Genomic DNA, 20301 nt, shown 5'->3' with positions numbered 1-20301 from the left:
TGCATTTTGTGAAGATTAAATGAGATTTATTCATATGTAATATGTGTAAAACATTTAGCATAGTGTCTGGTGCATCATGGTTGTTCAGTGGATGTTCATTTGCTTTCTTTTTTTTTTTTTTTTTTTTTTTTTTTTGAGACGGAGTCTCGCTCTGTCGCCCAGGCTGGAGTGCAGTGGCCGCATCTCAGCTCACTGCAAGCTCCGCCTCCCGGGTTCACGCCATTCTCCTGCCTCAGCCTCCCGAGTAGCTGGGACTACAGGCGCCCGCCACCTCACCCGGCTAGTTTTTTGTATTTTTTAGTAGAGACGGGGTTTCACCGTATTAGCCAGGCTGGTCTCGATCTCCTGACCTTGTGATCCGCCCGTCTCGGCCTCCCAAAGTGCTGGGATTACAGGCTTGAGCCACCGCGCCCGGCCCTCATTTGCTTTCTTTTCTTTTTTTTTTTTTTTTTGAGACGGAGTCTCGCTCTGTCGCCCAGGCTGGAGTGCAGTGGCCTGATCTCAGCTCACTGCAAGCTCCGCCTCCCGGGTTCACGCCATTCTCCTGCCTCAGCCTCCCGAGTAGCTGGGACCACAGGCGCCCGCCAGCTCGCCCGGCTAGTTTTTTGTATTTTTTAGTAGAGACGGGGTTTCACTGTGTTAGCCAGGATGGTCTCGATCTCCTGACCTTGTGATCCACCCGTCTCGGCCTCCCAAAGTGCTGGGATTACAGGCTTGAGCCACCGCGCCCGGCCCTGCTTTCTTTTCTTCATAGGCCTCCATGGTTCTTGAAGGAGGTAAAGAGGTAATGTCCAGTTTCACAAGAGGTTAAAATGTTCTTTGTTAGGTACTCTTTGGGAGGTGTTTTCTCCTTGAGACGAGCTTACATATAAACTGTGATTAGGTTGCAGGATAGCCCATAGAAATCTTGGTAACCCCTAATTAGCTGAACTGCTGTATTAATGCCACTGTGGAACATAAACCACCATTTATAACTGTGTTTTATTCATTTAATTTTTTTTGAGACAGGGTCTCACTCTGTCACCCAGGCTGAGTGCAGTGGAGTGATTACAGCTCACTGCAGCCTTGATCTCACCAGCTCAAGCGATCCTCCCACCTCAGCCACCACACCTGTCTAATTTCTTATTTTTTTGGAGAGTCGAGGTCTTGGTATGTTGCCCATGCTGGTCTTCAACTTCTGGGCTCAAGCAATCCTCCCACCTCAGCCTCCCAAAGTGCTAGGTGAGCACTTACAGGCACGAGCCACCTCACTGGCCCATACAACAGTGTTTTAAAATGAGAACCTGTTTGTAGTCGCCTGCAGGCATTCTGTGGATACCAGCTCTTGCCACTCCTCTCTCTTATACTTGGCTTCCTTTGACTTAGTATCAGGCCACTGAAATTATTTCCATGATGGGCATTTGGGGCACCAGGCAGAGCAAATGGCTGTCAAAGAATGAGGACTCCTATTTTGCTTGCAACGGTGATAGAGGGAGATGGCTGGCTGCTGAGTAACTGCTATGTACCAATCACTATGTTATGGGCTTTAATATAGTTTTGTATTTAATTTTCATAACAATCCTATAACATAGATGCTATTAGCCCCCATTTTACAGATGACAAACTGAGGCTTAGAAACACACAACTAGCAAATGGTAGAACAGATTTGAACTGAGGACTTTCTGATGCCAAAGCCTATGCTTTCTACCATCACACACCACTTTTGCAAAGATATAAGAATCAGGTATTGAGACCTGTTGGCTGTGAAAAGGGCTAAGAAATGAAGGGACAGCAGCATTTGTTCTGTAAGGGTAAAGGTTTGAAGTGTGGGGAACAGCTGGATGAAGTCAGCTCTCATAGTGGGGGATGGGAGGCCTGTCGAAATGAGGTCTTCAGGGTTCTTATATTTCTGAGCTTTTTGCTTGTCCGTTATGGAGAAGAAATTATATCAGTGCCATTGTGGGGAATGGAGTCGGACACAGGGAGAGGGAAGGGAAGTCCCTAGTGATAGGGAGGAAAAGGCAGTTTCTACAGCCATAACAGCCAGGCCAGTCATTTATTTTTTAATTTTTTTTATTTTTTTGAGATGGAGTCTCGCTCTGTTGCCCAGGCTGGAGTGCAGTGGCGCGATCTCGGCTTGCTACAAGCTCCGCCTCCCGGGTTCAGGCCATTCTCCTGCCTCAGCCTCCCAAGTACCTGGGACTACAGGCGCCTGGAACAATTTTTTGTATTTTTAGTAGAGACCAGGTTTCACCATGTTAGCCAGGACGGTCTCAATCTCCTGACCTCGTGATCCGCCCGCCTCGGCCTCCCAGAGTGCTGGATTACAGGCGTGAGCCACCGCGCCCGGCAGGCCAGTCATTTATTTATGAGAATGTTCACATGCTAGGTGCCCAGAAGGAGGAACTCTCTTGTGGAATAGGGGGCTGTAAATGTGTGTAAAATCTACTTCTCACTTTCACTTTCTTTTCCTCTAGGACAAACCCAGCCTTTTTTTCTTTTTTCTTTCTTTTTTTTTCTTTCTTTCCACAGGTGTTGACTTTTTTCTTTTTCTAATTTTTTAAAGCTTTTGCCTTCTGGGGTCGCAGTGTTTAATTTTCTCACTTTTGCTCATCCCATTCACCTTTCTTCTCTGATTCTGTTACCTTAACAAGGCAGTCATCTTTGTTAAATATTTCTGTATTCTAGAACTGCTCAGAACACTTTGTAAATCAGCATCAATTCTCTGAAAGCTCCTACTTTGTGCCCATTACTAGCATGAGACGCTGTCCTCAGTGAACCTAACCTGTGCTCCTTCCATGTTCCCTAACAGGGTAATCGACAGCTGTTTGAGGCCACTCGGGAAGATTAAAGTTATGCTTAGAGCCTGAAACTCTTTTGGAGGAACACTTTTTTTCTTTTTTTTAATGGAATCTTTGGTAACATTATGTTCATATTATAGATACTCTCATTCCTTTTTTTTTTTTTTTTTAAATGGGGACTCACTCTGTCATCCAGCTGCTCATGTCTTTAAATTCAGGTTGGGGATCACCACTTTCAAGAAGCCTTTCTAAGGTCATTGAAGTCTAAGTTAGACGTTTCTTTGATATATTCCCATAGTATGCTGAATATCTGTTAGTACAACTTCTCAAACCATATTGTTCTTGTTCGATTCATTTGACTTTGAGCTCTTTGAGAGCAGGGACAATTTTTTTTTTTTTTTTTTTTTTGGTATTCCTAGCACCCAGGACAGTATAATTTCTGGAACATAATTTTTAGGATGTATGAATGAGAAACCTTAGTTGTACTGAAATGTTCCAAATGTTGCAATACCTCCTGTATGTAACCATGAAAACCTACACGTTTTTTGCAACTTCCTGCTCTGATCCAGTTTGAGGAGGTTTAGTTTTCCCTTTTTGTGAAATTTTGTGCTATTTTAAAATGATTCTGAAAGACAGAATAGTGACTTCTTCTTCCTCCAAATGAGGCGAGAGATTACTCGTTTATTCAGCATTTTATGGGGGGAGCAGGCATTTGCTTTGACAGTGAACTGTCTCCCCCACTTTTAAATACAAATATTTTCAGGTCGGGTGTGGTGGCTCATGCCTGTAATTCCAACACTTTGGGAGGCTGAGATGAGAAATTTATTTGAGGCCAGGAGTTCCAGACCAGCCTGGCTTAACACAGTGAGACCCCGTACTCTACAAAAAATACAAAAATTAGCCAGGCATGGTGGTACATACCTGTAGTCCTAGCTACTCAAGAGGCTGAAGTAGGAAGACTGCTTGAGCCCAGGAGGTTGAGGCTGTAGTGAGCTGAGATCATGCCACTGTATTCAGCCTAGGTGACAGGGAGAAACTCCGTCTGTTCAGTCAATCAATCCATCAACCAATAAATAAAGATCAAACAAATACTTTTCCCAGTCTGTGTCCTTTTCTAACTTGCTATCCCCTCCCCCTCTCTTTCTCTCTCTCCTCAGCCAAGTTTCTGGAAAGTGTAGTTGATATTCATTGTCTTACATTCTCACTTCTGTTCCTACCACTCCAGTGAAGCTAGTTGTGCTGAAGCAATTATGACTTTGTGAGTCAGCTAAATCCAAGAGGTATTTTATCAATCATCTCTGCTACATTTGACCTACTTGACCATTCTCCTTGAAACTGTTCCTTTGTCACATGTCACTTGTTGTCCTTGTCACTACCTTTTCAGTCCCACTGGTTTTGTTCATTTGTTCATTCATTCAAAAAATGTAAATCAAGCACCACTTCTCCACAAGGCTGGTCCTGGAAGTTGTGTCAGTGAACAGGATAAACATGGTCCCTGCTCTCATGGAGCTTACAGTCCAGCCGGGAAGTAGCTATTCATTCATTTAATTGGACAAATATTTATTTAGTGCCTGTTGTTTTTCAGATACTGTTGTGCCTACCATGAAACATAATGATGTAAATGGTTTAATCGTGTAATTATGGCATCTTAATTGTATCATGTGCTTTACAGAAAGCCCCGAAAACCTATAATTAGGATACCTATTCTAGTTTGGGATAGAAGTAACGGTCAATCAGGAAGAGTTTCTAGAGGAAGGGTCATTTAGTGGAAGCCTGAATTGTGCAAGTGAAAAAACCTGGATGGGAGCAGAGTTTGGCGGGGCAGGGAGACAGGAGGGGGTAGTTAATTATTTGTTGCAGTTACGTAAAAAGGTATCAACAGCTGTAGCATCTTAAGAGTGAAATTCTGCTCTTATCATTCAGCATTGTTGTAAGCTTTATGGTTGAGACATGCAGACTCCTTTATCCCAGCATCCACAGTCCCAGTTCTCCTTAGTGGTGAGTGATCATTTTCAATTCTCTATCTGGCAGCACTAAAGAGGTTTTTAGTCTTGATGGGAAGTCAGAATATATGCATGAGACGATAATGAACAGTATAAACTAAGTGTCAGATGAGTGGTATAGTAAATATTACTGGCATTCAGAGAAGGGTACTGTCATGTAGACGTGGAGTGATTGTGAAGGAGCTTGGAGTTCCTGAGGCTTGCGTTAAAGGAAGAGAAGGACTCAGAAAAGCAGAGAAGAAAGGATCTAGGCATTTCCAGCAGAGAAGGAGAGAACAAAGTCAGGGAAGTAGGAATCAGTCTTGCAAATGGGTAAAAGTGTACTGTTGCTTATAGGCCTAGACAGAGTCTTCTGTTTGGCTGCTTACCAAGTAATGTGATAGAAGACAGAAGAAGCCCTGGAAAGATCTTTGAATGTTAGGCAAAGGAATTGGGACTTTTATCATTTGAGCAGAGATGAAATATGTGGAAAACTGTTTTAGACTTAATCTGGCAACAAATGACTGCAAAGCTAGGTCCTGAGACATGAGAAGAATACCTGGATTAGTGGTTCAATAAGGAATTCAGTTTAACAAATATTTATGGAGCTTCTCCTGTGTGGCAGTGGAAAGAGAACCCAATGAACAGGTGAGAGCACTTGACTAAGGAACCTAAAGACTTGTACAAGATCAGATGGGGGTTGGACAGGTGGGGGAGGGGTGGGAAGGGAGACAGGAGGAGTAGGGGCCCTCCCTACTACCCTACTCCCACAGGTTTCAGAGGTTAGCAAACTGTGGCCCACAGGCCAGATCCATCCGGTTACTTGTTTTTGCACAGCCCTTAAGCCTAAGAATGGTTTTTACATTTTTAAATGATTTTTTTTAAATCAAAAGAGTATATCATGATATATGAAATTCGAATTTTAGTGTCCATAAATAACGTTTTTGAAACAGAGCCTTGCTGTTTCATTTACGTATTGTCTGTTGCTACTTTAACATGCAGAGGTGACTAGTGACACAGACCATAAGGCCCACAAAGCCTAAACTAGTTTTTGTTTAGCCCTTTACAGAAAACTTTGTCCATCCTTGAGTCACACTCATCCTTATCTCAGATCTCTTCTCTGAAATGAAATGTCCCTCTCCTACCTGAGGCTTTCCCCTCCTCCCGAGCTTTTGAATGTTTCTCTTCTTCATTTTCCTCCTTAAATCCTCAATTTCTTCTTCCAGGACTTTTCTGCCTCCAAATATGTTCAAGAACTGACTTACTTTAAAAAAAAAAAACCAGGCCAGGTGTGGTGGCTCAAGCCTGTAGTCCCATCGCTTTGGAATGCTGAGGCAGGAGGATTGCTTGGGGCCAGGAGTTCCAGACCAACCTGGGCAACACAGCAAAACATTTAAAACTTATCTGGGTGTGGTGGCATGTGCCTGTAGTCCCAGCTACTATGGAGGATGAGGAGGGAGGGTCACTTGAGCCCAGGAGTTTAAAGTTACGGTGAGCTATGAATACACCACTGCACTCCAGCCTGGGCAACAAAGACCCTGTCTCTTAAAAACAAAAACAAAAAAACTTTATCAACTCAGGAGTTCACTTGTGCTGCTGTACTTCATCTCTAGCCTCTACCTCCACTTTACCTTTCATTCAGTCACCTGCATCTGGACCCTGATCCCAGTAGTCTGCTGAAACTAGTCTTGCTAAGTCATTAGTGAATTCCTAGCTGCTGGATCCAGTCACTTCCCCAGTCTTTACCTTCCTTATTTTCTCTGACATTTAACATGTTGATCATGTTTCCTTGAGACCCTTTTTCCTTTAGCTCCGGTAACATCATTGTTCTTCATTGCTCTGTCTCAAAAAATAAAAAAAAATATATATATACACACACACACACACACACACACACACACATATATATACATATACATACCTATATATACACACACACACATATATATGTTGAACAAAAGTGCCAGAATTCAGTCTTCTGCTGCCAAGTCTAGTGCTTCTACTGCATCAGTATAGATATGAGGAATGTTTGGGAGATGAGAGACAAAATTTGGAATCACTACACCTACGCTTAGGGGTAAAGGGAAAGAAGTGTCTCAGAGAAGGAGTTAAAGAGTGCCCCAAGGCATTACTATGTTGTGAAGGACAAGTTTTCAGACATTGAGGACATGATCAATGAGGTATGTTTGCAAATAGTCGAGGAAAATAGGGAAGGACAAAAGAATTTGACTACCGGGAAGTTAAGAGAATAATTTCATACAGTGAAGCCATCTTGCCAACTGGTTAAGAAATACGTGGGCATTAATGGAAATGGAGGCACACATGTCAACTGCCATTTTTTAATTTAAAAAAATTTTTTTCTTTTATTTCTTTTCTAAATCAGCCCAAAATGTTATTATTATTTTTTCTGTCACCTAGGCTGGAGTCCAGTGGTGTGATCACAGCTCACTGCAGCCTCAGCCTCCCAGGCTCAAGTGATCTTCCCACCTCAGCCTCCTAAGTGCTGGGACTGTAGGCATATGCCACCACGCCTGGCTAACTTTTGTGTTTTTTGTAGAGATGAGGTTTTGCCATGCTGCCCAGGCTGGGATTTTCTTTATTAATACTTTTATTTTTATTATTGTTTTTTTTTTTTTGTTTTTTTTTTTGAGACGGAGTCTCGCTCTGTCGCCCCAGCTGGAGTGCAGTGGCTGGATCTCAGCTCACTGCAAGCTCCACCTCCCGGGTTCACGCCATTCTCCTGCCTCAGCCTCCCGAGTAGCTGGGACTACAGGCGCCCACCACCTCACCCGGCTAGTTTTTTTTTTTGTATTTTTTAGTAGAGACGGGGTTTCACCATGTTAGCCAGGATGGTCTCGATCTGCTGACCTCGTGATCCGCCCGTCTCGGCCTCCCAAAGTGCTGGGATTACAGGCTTGAGCCACCGCGCCCGGCCTTATTATTGTTTATCTACTCTTTCTTCCCTCTTTTTTTTTCTTTTTTGAGGTCAGGACCGGTTCTGTTCACCAGGCTGGAGTGCAGTAGCAATCATAGCTCACTGTAACCTTGAACTCCTGGGCTCAAGCAATCTTACCTCAGCTTCCCAAATAGCTGGGACTGTAGGCGCATGTCACCATGCTCAGCTGATTTTGTGGTTTTCTTTGTTTTTAGTAGAGACAGGGTCTTGCTGTGTTGCCCAGGTTGTCTCGAAATCCTGGCCTCAAGTGATCCTCCTGCCTTGGCCTCTTAAAGTGATGGGATTACAAGCATGAGCCACCACACCCTGACTTCTTCCTCTTCCTCTTCCTCTTCCTCTCCCTCTTCCTCTCCTTCCCCTTCTCCTCCTCCTTCTCAATTCACTTTATTTTTCTTGTGTAAAATCCCTGTGTTATAGCCACAGTTGGAGCCTGGGTCCTGTGCACAGAGACTGTGGTGTGGGTCTTGATGAGGTGGTCAGTGAATTTCTGATAGGGAGACTTGGTAAATACAGTCTTTTTCCAGTGATCGGGGTCAGGTAGCTATAGGTCTTAGAGGTGGCCTAAAGGGTGGCTTTGGTGAAGTTGTCCAGGGTAGCAGTGCAGCCCCTGGCGGAGGTGTAGCAGTTGTCAATACCAGCCATCAGCAGCAGTTTCCTGGGCACAGGGGCCAAGATGATGCCAGTGCCTCAGGTGGGGTGGGGGAGGGATAAGGTATACCAGCACAGAGCCACAGCAGCCTGTCACCTTGCAAGGGATAGCGTGGGGCTTGCTGATCTTGTTCCCCCAGTGGCCTCTCCAAACAGGAACAGTGGAGAGCTTGACCAGGATCATGGCCCCTTGGATAGCATTGGCAACCTCCTTGGAGCACTGAACATCCAGACTGATGTGGCCACTGTAGTCCCCGATGGCCTTGAACCTGGTGTACTGGCCAGTGCGGGTCTGCTTTTGCAGAGGTGTAGTCTTCAAAACCTCATCCTTGAGAGGTGACCCCAGCAAAAAGTCAATGATCTCAGACTCCTTGATGGGCAGGGAGAAGAGCTAGATCTTCTCCAGGGACATGATCTTTGTATCCTGGACCAGGCAGCCCAGCTTGGTGATGTGCATCCACTCCTTGTTCTCAGCCTTGCCTCTGAGAGCTCCATGGCCTCAGCCCTGGCTCCTGGCCAACCACAGCCATGACCCTGGCCCCAATATCCCTGCCAAAGTCTCTGGTGAAGCTGCTGGGCCTCCCATTCCAGGCCCTCCACTGCACTAGAGTCATCTGCCGTTCGGTATTTGTCAGAGAAGCAGCTTTTTTTTTTTTCTTAACCTTCTACCATGAGGTGAATAATTGACTCGCCTTTCAAGAAGTTTGATGGTGAAAGGAAACAAGAGATTGGCAGTTTAAGAATTATCACATCACCAAATCTTCCAAGAAATTTGCAATATGTTGTCATTTTGTCGGCTTGAAAATATGCAGTGGAAATGATCTAGGGAAATATGTTTGATGGTTAAGTATGTAAATTTCAAGATGTTTTAAACTCAATTTAATATTGGTCTATCAAGTTGTAGTTCTGGAGGTCAGGGTGTTTAGTCAAGCCTTAAAATAAGTTAAGATCTTATTTGAATACAGGTAGCTGTAACAGTATAGTGTACTTTTAGTGCATAGATGTATATAGAGTCTGAAAACACTCTTATATTCATTTAGAATATTCATATACATATAGACTTATTTCTTCCCCATAAATCATTATGTGTTGTCCAGGTATGATTTGATCAACAATAAGGTTTTTCTGCTTTGCTGCTAGAGGCTGTTTTCTGTGTTTATGATGAAAACCCATTTGTATTGTCTACAACGTCTCTTGGGAGCTGAGCTCTGGGTCGGAAAGTTAAGCCCTGTGCAGCTCTTTTGTCCTGTTGATGAGGTGTCTTCTGTCTGCCAGGTAAAGCGGTACCAGTGTACCTTTGAGGGCTGTCCCCGCACCTACAGCACAGCAGGCAACCTGCGAACCCACCAGAAGACTCACCGAGGAGAGTACACCTTTGTCTGTAATCAGGAGGGCTGTGGCAAAGCCTTCCTTACCTCTTACAGCCTCAGGATCCACGTGCGAGTGCACACGAAGGAAAAGCCATTTGAGTGCGACGTGCAGGGCTGTGAGAAGGCATTCAACACACTGTACAGGTCAGCCTCATCTCCGTTGCTCTGCCAGCTTCTGACCTTGACCTTGTTGTGACTGCAGGGCTCTTTCTCCTTGCAGGGGAGAGTTATTCACTTTCAGGGCTTTAAAAGACCGCAGCTGTGTTCAACTATGTAAAATTCCTTTCTGCCAGATCTCAGAAAATGAAAGAAAAAATTTAAAAAATGCATTAGAGAAACTTGTTACTTTTTTTTTTTTTTTGAGATGGAGTCTCGCTTTGTCGCCCAGGCTGGAGTGCAGTGGTGCAATCTCAGCTTACTGCAAACTCCGCCTCCCAGGTTCATGCCATTCTCCTGCCTCAGCCTCCTGAGTAGCTGGGACTATAGGCGCCCACTACCAAGCCCGGCTAATTTTTTGTATTTTTAGTAGGGCCAGGGTTTCACCATGTTAGTCAGGATGGTCTCGATCTCCTGACCTCGTGATCCACCCGCCTTGGCTTCCCAAAGTGCTGGGATTACAGGTGTGAGCCACGGCTCCCGGCCTTAGAAACTTGTTACTTAAAGATGAACGTATCTTGGGCTGGTTAGAAGCGACAGTACATTTGTATTTAGATTTGCATCTCATGGAGCAGCATTCTGGCCTGGGCATTTCAGTGCTTGGCATAGAGTACTATCTCCCCATGGCTCAGGATCTTTGTACTAAGGCTTCTGTCCTACCTCAGCTTGAAGGACTTTTCTATCCTGAGAAATGGGGAGTGGCCCATTCAGTAGCCAATTCTCTTTTTCATGTTTGTATCAGGAGACTTAATAGTCTTCAGTATTGAGTATAAAGTAATAGAAATAACAATAGCTAATACTTAAAAAGTACTCACTGTGTGCTAGGCATGATTCTAAGTGCTAGTCCCCATAGCAGCTGATAAGTAAGTGGAAGCACAGATGGGGTTCTATAACTAGCTCAGGTTTCCCCATCCAAGCAGGATGTGGGGTCAGAATTTGAATCCCAGGAAGTCAGTCTCCAGAGTCACACTCATATCACTATGCTATTCTCTGCATTTCTTTTGGGGCAAAATATGTTGGATACTAATATGTTATGGGTATAGAATTCTTACACACTTGATCCTGAAGCACATTAAACTGGCATAGGGAGGCTCTGTAGAACTTTATGACAAAGGGAGGCCGGGCACGGTGGCTCACGCCTGTTATCCCAGCACTTTGGGAGGCCCGAGGCAGGTGGATCACCTGAGGTCAGGAGTTCGAGACCAGCCTGGCCAACACTGTGAAACCCATCTGTACTAAAAATACAAATATTAGCCGGCGTGGTGGTGGGCTCCTATAATCCCATCTACTTGGGAGGCTGAGGCAGGAGAATCGCTTGAACCCAGGAGGAGGAGGTTGCAGTGAGCTGAGACTGTGCCATTGCACTCCAGCCTGGGCGACACGAGCGAAACTCCATCTCAAAAAAAAAAAAAAAAAAAAAGAATTTTATGACAAAGGGAATTTCTCTGGAATATTTTGCAGGCTGAAAGCACATCAGAGGCTTCACACAGGGAAAACGTTTAACTGTGAATCTGAAGGCTGCAGCAAATACTTCACCACACTCAGTGATCTGAGGAAGCACATTCGAACCCATACAGGGGAAAAGCCATTTCGGTAGGTCTTACTGTTTGCTATTTGTCACTGACTGGGTTTCAGCTGGGGGTCTTGATACACTTTGAAATTTTTCAAAAGAGAAAGAAAACTCCCTTTACTAGCTCTTTCTTTGGCAGCGTTAACTCACCCCAGGATAGCTGTAACCAACCACTGCAGATTAGAGGGGTGCTGGTGGAGTCCAAGAACATCCTTACTCTGTGGATGATGGCCTTTCTGCCTCATTGTTTCCATTTATTTCCAAGAAGCATTTGTTGAAACTCACTTATGTGGTAGGTACTTTTGTTAGTGCTAGAGAATTACTCAAAAGCAGGCCTTCTTCTTAAGAACCTTTGTCTGGTGACAAAAAACCCACAAAATTTGTGGATAATGTCTGAGGCTGCAAATGGCCAAAGTGCTTTGAGCCCAGAGGAGGGATACCTAAGAATCAAGGAGGGGAGGGGATGAGGAGACAAGAGAGGAAATGAGAGGTAGGGATGCTTAGCTTAGTGGTGCAGTTGTTACTTGTTCAAGTTATTGCTTTGTAATAATATCTCGTGTGTATACACAAACATATAGGAGCATCCATTTTTATTCATATATGTCAACATATGTATATCAAATAGATACACGTACTATAAACTTGAAGGAGGGACTTTGGTTATCTACTTTTTTCTCTGCTCATAGTATATAACATGATTCTGGGCATTTAATAGGTGTTCAAACTCAGCTTTGGGATGATTATATGACATTTTAAATGAGATAATCAGTTTGTAAGGATTTACCCTAAATGTAATATAGATAGATGTATTGCTGAAAACTGCCCATAAACAATGTCTTTGAGGCTGGGCATGGCGGCTCACGCCTGTAATTCCAGCACTTTGGGAGGCCGAGGCAGGTGGATCACTTGAGGTTAGGAGTTTAAGACCAGCCTGGCCAACATGGGGAGACCCCATCTGTACTAAAACTACAAAAATCAGCCAGGTGTGGTGGCACGTGCCTATAGTCCCAGCTATTCTGGAGGCTGAGGCAGGAGAATTGCTAGAACCAGAGAGGCGGAGGTTCTCCACCGCAGTCTGGTGAACCGAGATTGTGCCATTGCACTCCAGCCTGGGTGACGGAGTGAGACTCTCTCAAAAAAACATGAATAAATAAAAATAATAATGTATTTGAATTTTGTCAGGGGATATCACAGTTATATTCAAGGCATTAAATATGCTACCTGTTCCTTCTTAAACCACTCATTTTATCAGAGTACTTAGAAACAAAAAGTCTTAGGGACAGTCAACTCTTAGATGCCAATCAAATGTAATTGTGAGCTGGGCGTGGTGGCTTATGTCTGTAATCCCAGCACTTTGAGAGACTGAGATGGGAGGATCACTTGAGCCCAGGAGTTTGAGACCAGCTTGGGCAACACGGTGAGATCCCAACTCTACAAAAAATTTTAAAATTAGTTGGGAGTGGTGGGGCATGCCTGTGGTCCCAGCTATTTAGGAGGCTGAGGTGGGAGGATCGCTTGAGCCAGGGAGGCCAAGGCTGTAGTCAGCTGTGGTTATGCCACTACACTCCAGCCTGGGCAACAGAGAGAGATCATGTCTCAGAAAAAAAAAAAGGAATTGTGTTTTTAAGTTACAAATGTATTCCTGAGTCATGATCCCTTTAAGGGCAAGAGTAGTTAGATTGTAATTGGTTACTCTACAGATGGATGCTGTGAAACTTAGATTATTCCCTCCCCATCTCCACCCCGTAGGCTGCTGAGAGGACTCTGATTGCTATCCAGTCACATGCATTTCTCTTTGTGATGATTAAAACTGCATTTTTCTTGAATATTCAGTGAGACTTTAGACATGAAGATGATTATATGTAATTAAAAATGAAAATGCTGTAGAGAAGCTTTCTATTTAAAGAAATAAAATATTTTGGTTTATAAGAAAATGCATTCATTCATATAAGTAATTAAGGAATGTCTGCTGTGTGCAGGAGCTACAGAAAGAGCTACGTGGATCCTGTACTCAAGTAGTTTACACTCTAGGAAAGCAGATACCAGATGTATCTACAGAGAAAATAAGATTGGAAATGACAGGTGCCATAAAAGAAATGTAAAGAAATGCCTTAGGAGTTCTGAGGAGGGAAAGATTCCTTTTAGCTTTGGTTATCAAGAGTAAAAGAGAATGAAGTAGATCTCGACACACAGGATTATAGATAAGTTACTTGAGCCTGTCTTCTGATTGATTTTGTTCTTATATTTCAAGCCATGTGCATATTTGAGAGCCACTTTGCTCACTCTTGATATTCCTAATGTTCCACTGGCAGATTTTTCATATGGACTGTCACTGTCAATAGAGGTCTTTTAAGTAATTCATCAAAAGACTTTTGTTGTCAGGGCTCTCAACATGGGCCTTACCTGTAGGGCAAGAAATACTTATCCTGGGCTCTCGGTTCCCTCTGATCCCAGATATGCCACCTTACTTTTTCAAGGACCTCTCATCATTCCCATTCTCTAAAACCAGTGTCATTGATCTGATCTTAGTGTTCTGAATATTTGTTTTAGTTTATATTTATAAGAGATGTTCAGAGGCCAGGTGCGTTGGCTCACGCCTGTAATCCCAGCACTTTGGGAGGCCAAGGTGGGCAGATCACAAGGTCAGGAGATCGAGACCATCCTGGCTAACACGGTGAAACCTTGTCTCTGCTAAAAATACAAAAAAATTAGCCAGGCGTGGTGGTTGGGTGCCTGTAGTCCCAGCTACTCGGGAGGCTGAGTCAGGAGAATGGTGTGAACCCAGGAGGCAGAGCTTGCGGGGAGCCGAGATTGTGCCACTGCACTCCAGCCTGGGGGACAGAGCAAGACTTGGTTTCAAAAAAAAAAAAAAAAAAGATGTTCAGGGTAAAGGTCTATTAGCTAATGACTCCTGTTTCTCTTTGCTTAACAAATTTAGGTGCGATCACGATGGCTGTGGAAAAGCATTTGCAGCAAGTCACCACCTTAAAACTCACGTTCGTACACATACTGGTGAGTTTAGGCCAATTTTTATTTTTTATTTTAACATTCATCAAGCCTGTAACTATCAGTTTTCCATTGAGACCTGTAGAGCTAGGTGGATATAAAGAGACATAAGAGTCTGTATATATTCAGGTGAGCCTAATTAGCTCAGCCTTACCTAGAATGTTTGGGTTTCTGTCAGAGGCGGACCTCAGGTGTTCAACCTTAAGAAATGAAACCAATACAGAGACACTCTAAAAAAAACAATCTGTGAGAAACAAATCTTCTCTTTAAACTTCCCAGCAGCAGTCATTCCCAGTGCTTTGCTCTGCATTGAGTTTTAGGACTGAGATGATTAATGTGTAATTTATTCAAGTTTTAACAACTGTTAGCCAAAGTTTCTTAAAAATACTTAACCTCTGTTAGGGAAAGGTAGATTTCTTCATCCAGTGAAATGACTTTATGGTAAATTAACACGACTTTGTTATTCTTGCAGGTGAAAGACCCTTCTTCTGCCCCAGTAATGGCTGTGAGAAAACATTCAGCACTCAATACAGTCTCAAAAGTCACATGAAAGGTCATGATAACAAAGGACCCTCATACAGTACACTTACACAACACAATGGATCAGAGGTGTGTAGTGTTTTTGTCTCTTGATCTGGGTACCACAGAACATCAGCAGTTGTTTGTGTATCACAATCAAAGGTTAAAATGTCTTCTCTGTATATCTGTTAGTGAGAGGGAAGAAGTCAGGGTCAAGATCAGTGTCTTGACTTGTGTATTTTACCACCTACTCAACATCTCCACCCAGATATCATCTACTCTTGTCAAACTTAACATGTTCAAACCTGTTCTTCCTGCAGTCTTCCTCATCTTGGTAAATGGCAGCTCTGGTTTTCTAGTGGCAGAGGCCAAAAATCTTATAGTCATTCTTGACTCTTTTTCCCCTCACACTCCACATCCACCAGCAAAGTCTGCCAGCTCATCCTTGATAATTTATCTAGAATACTATCACTTCTTCTGATTACTTTATTCAGTCTACTATTGTCTTTTTGCCCGGATTATTGCAATAACCTGTTAAGTGAGCTTCTTAGGACCTTTTCCCCCTCTTCTGTCTACTCCACAACAGACTGTTCTACATATATTAGCCAGAGAGATCTTTCTGAACTATACAGCAGATAATGTCTGTCGTCTGCTCATAACCCTCAGTAGCTTTTTAAATTTTTATTTATTTTCATAGATTTTTAAAAATTATTTTAACATAGAGACGAGGTCCAAGCAGTCTTTCCCTTTCCCCACCCCCACCCCCGCCCCCGCCTCCTGTCTCAACCTCCCAGTGTGCTGGGATTACAGGTATGAGCCACCCCACCTGGACTCCAGTAGCTTCTTGTATGTATCACTTGAAGTAAAAGTCAGAGTCTTTATAGTAGGCTACAGGGCCCTACACATTCTGGCCTGGTTGCTTCTCTGATCTCATCTACCTCTCTTTTTATTTTATTTTATTTTATTTTATTTTATTTTATTTTTTATGTATCGTATTGTATTGTATTGTATTATTTTATTTTTCATTTTATTTGAAGCAGCATCTTGCTCTGTCATGTAGGCTGGAGTGCAGTGCTGCAATCTCTGCTCACTGTGACCTCCACCTCCCTGGCTCAGGGATCCTCCCGAATAGCTGGGACCACAGGCATGCACCACCACGCCCGGGTATTTTTTTTGTATTTTTTGTAGAGATGGGGTCTTCACCATGTTACCTAGGCTGGTCTTGCACTCCTGAGCTTAAGTGATCTATCTACCTTGGCCTCCCAAAGCGCTGGGATTACAGGTGTGAGCCACTGCGCCCAGCCTACTTTTCTTCCTCTCATTTCAGCCATATGGTCCTCTTTGTGGTTTCTTGAACCAAGGAGTGCCCACTCCTGCCCCTAGGCCTTTATACTTGCTGTACCCTCTGCTTGGAACATCTTCTCTAGATATGTGCATGGTTGATACCCTCTTTCCTTCACTCTCTACTCAAATGCCACTTACCTAAGAGAGCTTCCCTAACCACCCAGTGAAAGAGAAACTCCTATCCCAGAGTTCCCTACTACCCTTACTCTCCATAACACTTATCCTCTCTTACCCTGTCGCACACTGTATAGTTATTTGTTTTTTGTCCTCTCTCTCCACTAGAACGTAAGCTCTATGGGGGCAGGACTTTAGTTTGTTCATTATTGTGTCCCTGGGCCTGGAACAGTGTTTATGCATAGCAGATGCATTACGAATGTTTGTTGAGTGTGTGCATGAATAGGAGTATCCTAGGTAAGCAGGGCTACCACCTAAAGTGTGAATTGTGACTGGCGTTCTGGGACTCCAGAGTTCCATTAGCCTGGGCAGTGGAATTTGAATTCTAAATCCCAGGTACCACTCTGAGTAAGGAGCCCTTTGGTGCCCATGTGGGAAACACAGTGGTGGAAGGACCATTTACTTTTCAGTCAGAAGCACCAGATTTGTCTTCTGCTAATTAGCTGTGTGTTTTGGGGCACTTCATTCCCACTGTCTGAGCATCAGTTTTCTCATATTTAAAATGGGAATATAAGTTTGTGGCAATTTGTTACAAAAAGAATAAAAAACAGGGATATAGAATAATACTTCCAAGGTTTACATGAATGGCAAATGAGGTCATGTGAAATCACTGTAAATGATGAGACCAGGTATACAGATAGTATTAATTTCACATTATTATAGGTTTGTTACTCTGGAGCCTTAGTCATGAGATCATATTGAAACTCTTTATTATTATTATTATTTTTCTTTTTTGAGACAGAGTCTCACTCTTGTTGTCCAGGCTGGAGTGCCACTAGTGGCATGATCTTGGCTCACTGCAACTTCTGCCGCCCAGGTTCAAGTGATTCTCCTGCCTCAGCCTCCTGAGTAGCTGGGATTACAGGTGCCTGCCACCACACCTGGCTAATTTTTGTAGTTTTAGTAGAGACGGGGTTTCACCATGTTGGCCAGGCTGGTCTCGAACTCCTGACCTCGTGATCCACCTGCCTCAGCCTCCCAAAGTGCTGGGATTACAGGCCTGAGCCACCGCGCCCAGCCTAAAACTCTTTTTTTTTTGAGATGGAGTCTCGCACTGTCACCTGGGCTGGGGTGCAGTGGCCCGCTCTCGGCTTACTGCAACCTCCACCTCCTGGGTTCAAGTGATTCTCCTGCCTCAGCCTCCCAAGTAGCTGGGATTACAGGCGCACACCACTGCGCCTGGCTAATTCTTTGTGTTTTTAGTAGAGACGGGGTTTCACTATGTTGTCCAGGCTGGTCTCAATTTCCTGACCTCGTGATCCACCCGCCTTGGCCTCCCAGATTGCTGGGATTACAGGCATGAGCCACCATGCCCGGCCTCTAAAACTCTTTATTAATAATTTTTAAGAAATGTAAGATATTCTTCTAAGAATATCAGGATTTTAAAAAATTAAGTAATTCACGGGGTGGGGGGAGCAGGGAGGGATAGCATTAGGAGATATACTTAATGTAAGTGATGAGTTAATGGGTGCAACACACCAACATGGCACGTGTATACATATGTAACAAACCTGCACATTGTGCACATGTACCCTACAACTTAAAGTATAATTTAAAACAAATTTAACTAATTCACTTAGCCCTTGCTTTGGTTGGCTTAAACTTCTTCAGATAACACATGTAGACACGTGGAACATTAGGGACTTTGTAATCAAGTGTTTTGTTACATGATATGCCACTGTAAATCCTGATTTTTGTTACTCAATTAGAATTTTTTCTCTTTTACAGGATACAAATCACTCACTTTGTCTAAGTGACTTGAGCCTTCTGTCCACAGATTCTGAATTGCGAGAAAATTCCAGTACGGTAAGTGTATCTGTAATACCAGTGCTAGAAAAATAAGGGCAAGAATTAAGCACTCCCTTTGGTGGGAAAATTGAGGCAGGCCAGTCTTTGAAGTTTTCTAGGTTTAATTGTGTTTAATTACTGACCATGTAGGATTTTTTTCTTCTTCTCCTGATAAGAGTTCTTTTCTTTTCTTTTTTTTTTTTTTTGAGATGGAATCTCCCTCTTTCGCCCAGGCTGGAGTGCAGTGGCGCGATCTCGGCTCACTGCAAGCTCTGCCTCCCGGGTTCACGCCATTCTCCTGCCTCAGCCTCCCGAGTAACTGGGACTACAGACACCCGCCACCGTGCCCTGCTAATTTTTTGTATTTTAAATAGAGACGGGGTTTCACTGTGTTAGCCAGGATGGTCTCGATCTCCTGACCTCGTGATCCACCTGCCTTGGCCTCCCAGAGTGCTGGGATTACAGGCATGAGCCACCATGCCTGGCCTCCTGATAAGAGTTCTATTAGGAGAGGCTGTTCTCTCTGAGGCCTCATTCCTTTTGACCCAGGTCACTCACTTCGTAACCTCCTGGCCCCAGAAAATTTCTTTTTTTACTCATTTAGCAAATACGTATTGACCAGGCACTATGCCAGTACTGAGCTTATAGTAGTAAAAAATGTTGGTATAGTTTGTCCTTGAGGAACTTCCTTGAGGAAGTCTAGTACTGTAAGACATAACCAGAATTCTAGTTTCTGGACTTTTTCAAACCCTATCTATGTGACCTGGCTTGGTCTTTTTCCTTTTTCCTTTTTAATTTTAATTTTACTTATTTTTTTCTCTGCCATGGGGAGAAAAAAATTTCCCTTCTTTAAGTTTATTAACTTTTTGAAGAAACCTCTTACACATATACAGTCCTCTATCTGCTAAAGGACAAACCCACTTTATCTTAATCTGATTGCTTTGATTTCAAGCTGTTAGGAAATTTGACTGCCATTCCCATGGCTCCGTGATGCAACATACAAACCAGTGCATTGAGTCTGAGCTTATCCATGTTGAACGTGAGAGTTTTACAGTATTGCTAACACTAATTTTGAGTTCGGGTTTTTTTGTTGTTGTTTTTCCTGGTAAGTAAATATAGGCTAGATTTTCTGTGATTATGTGCATAATGAATAAATGTGATGGGAAGTATTTGAACAGAGACTGAATGATTCAGGAATGCTGTGAAAAAGTGTTTTTTTCAGTGTGTGATTAGTGGAGTCAACAACAGCACTTCTAAAGTTGTAGGTTCTTGTGCCTCCCCCAAGCCTGCTGAGTCAGCATGTCTGATCGTGGCATCTGAATCTGCATTTTTATGTAAACATGACAAGGTGTAATTCTCCTTCTGGTAGTGGCAGAGTTGTTGTTATGAGACCAACTCTTCTGTAGAAAACAGCTGAAAATTCTAGACAAAATATAAAAAACTACTGTGGAAAGGCACTGGTGAGCAACCAATAGCAAGCAGAGGTAACCTTGGAAGAAGGGATTACTTGGAAGATAGTAAAGGCATCGGGTAGGCTTGCAAGTTTTATGGCTTATCCACCTTGGACAAGCCCCAGTTGGCACCCAACGAGGCAGCCAAACTAATAAAAAGTCAATATTACTGGCTTGAATAACCAGAGGACAGAGTTCAGAGTGGCCACAGTAACCAGGCAGGTAACCTGGAAAGGAAAGAGTCACTAAAGGGGAGTCCCAAGTTCTGTGTATAAACTCCCTCCAAATCTCTGGCTGAACCCTGCATCATGGATGTGTGTGATAGACTCTTAAGCAGCCCAGCCAAGGCTAAATTAACAGGCAAGGATTTTTTTTATTTTTTATTTTTTTATGGGACAAGGATTTTTAAGAGCTATTATATGCTCAAGGACGTAAAGGATATGCTTGTAATTATTGAACAAATAGGAAATCTCAGCAGAGGAATAGAAACTGTAAAAAATGTACCAAATGGAAATCTAAAACGGAAAAATATAGCTGAAATAATTCACTGGATGGGG

General features: G+C 43.3%; 3 protein-coding genes across 4 annotated transcripts in view; 1 reads left to right on the top strand and 2 right to left on the bottom strand.

Moving 5' to 3' along the window:
• Positions 1-15764, bottom strand: part of NDUFS5 (NADH:ubiquinone oxidoreductase subunit S5) — a 1192795-nt gene extending 1177031 nt beyond the window's left edge. Inside the window, exon 1 of the mRNA XM_050801015.1 lies at positions 15755-15764. The gene's annotated coding sequence lies outside the window, so the exon portion shown is untranslated. The remainder of the gene's footprint in view (positions 1-15754) is intronic.
• Positions 1-20301, bottom strand: part of UTP11 (UTP11 small subunit processome component) — a 594364-nt gene that overhangs the window by 172223 nt on the left and 401840 nt on the right. The window lies entirely within an intron of this gene.
• MTF1 (metal regulatory transcription factor 1) overlaps positions 1-20301 on the top strand; it is a 52653-nt gene that overhangs the window by 11556 nt on the left and 20796 nt on the right. For both annotated transcript variants that reach the window (XM_050798234.1, XM_050798244.1), the window contains exons 3-7: positions 9642-9880; positions 11354-11485; positions 14401-14474; positions 14941-15077; positions 18234-18311. In XM_050798234.1, the coding sequence (XP_050654191.1) occupies positions 9642-9880; positions 11354-11485; positions 14401-14474; positions 14941-15077; positions 18234-18311 (660 nt within the window). The remainder of the gene's footprint in view (positions 1-9641; positions 9881-11353; positions 11486-14400; positions 14475-14940; positions 15078-18233; positions 18312-20301) is intronic.

Source organism: Macaca thibetana, chromosome 1, assembly GCF_024542745.1.
Source record: "Macaca thibetana thibetana isolate TM-01 chromosome 1, ASM2454274v1, whole genome shotgun sequence".
NCBI classification, from domain to species: domain Eukaryota; kingdom Metazoa; phylum Chordata; class Mammalia; order Primates; family Cercopithecidae; genus Macaca; species Macaca thibetana.
Note: the sequence above shows the minus strand (reverse complement) of the source record. Positions and strands in the feature narration are given on the sequence as shown.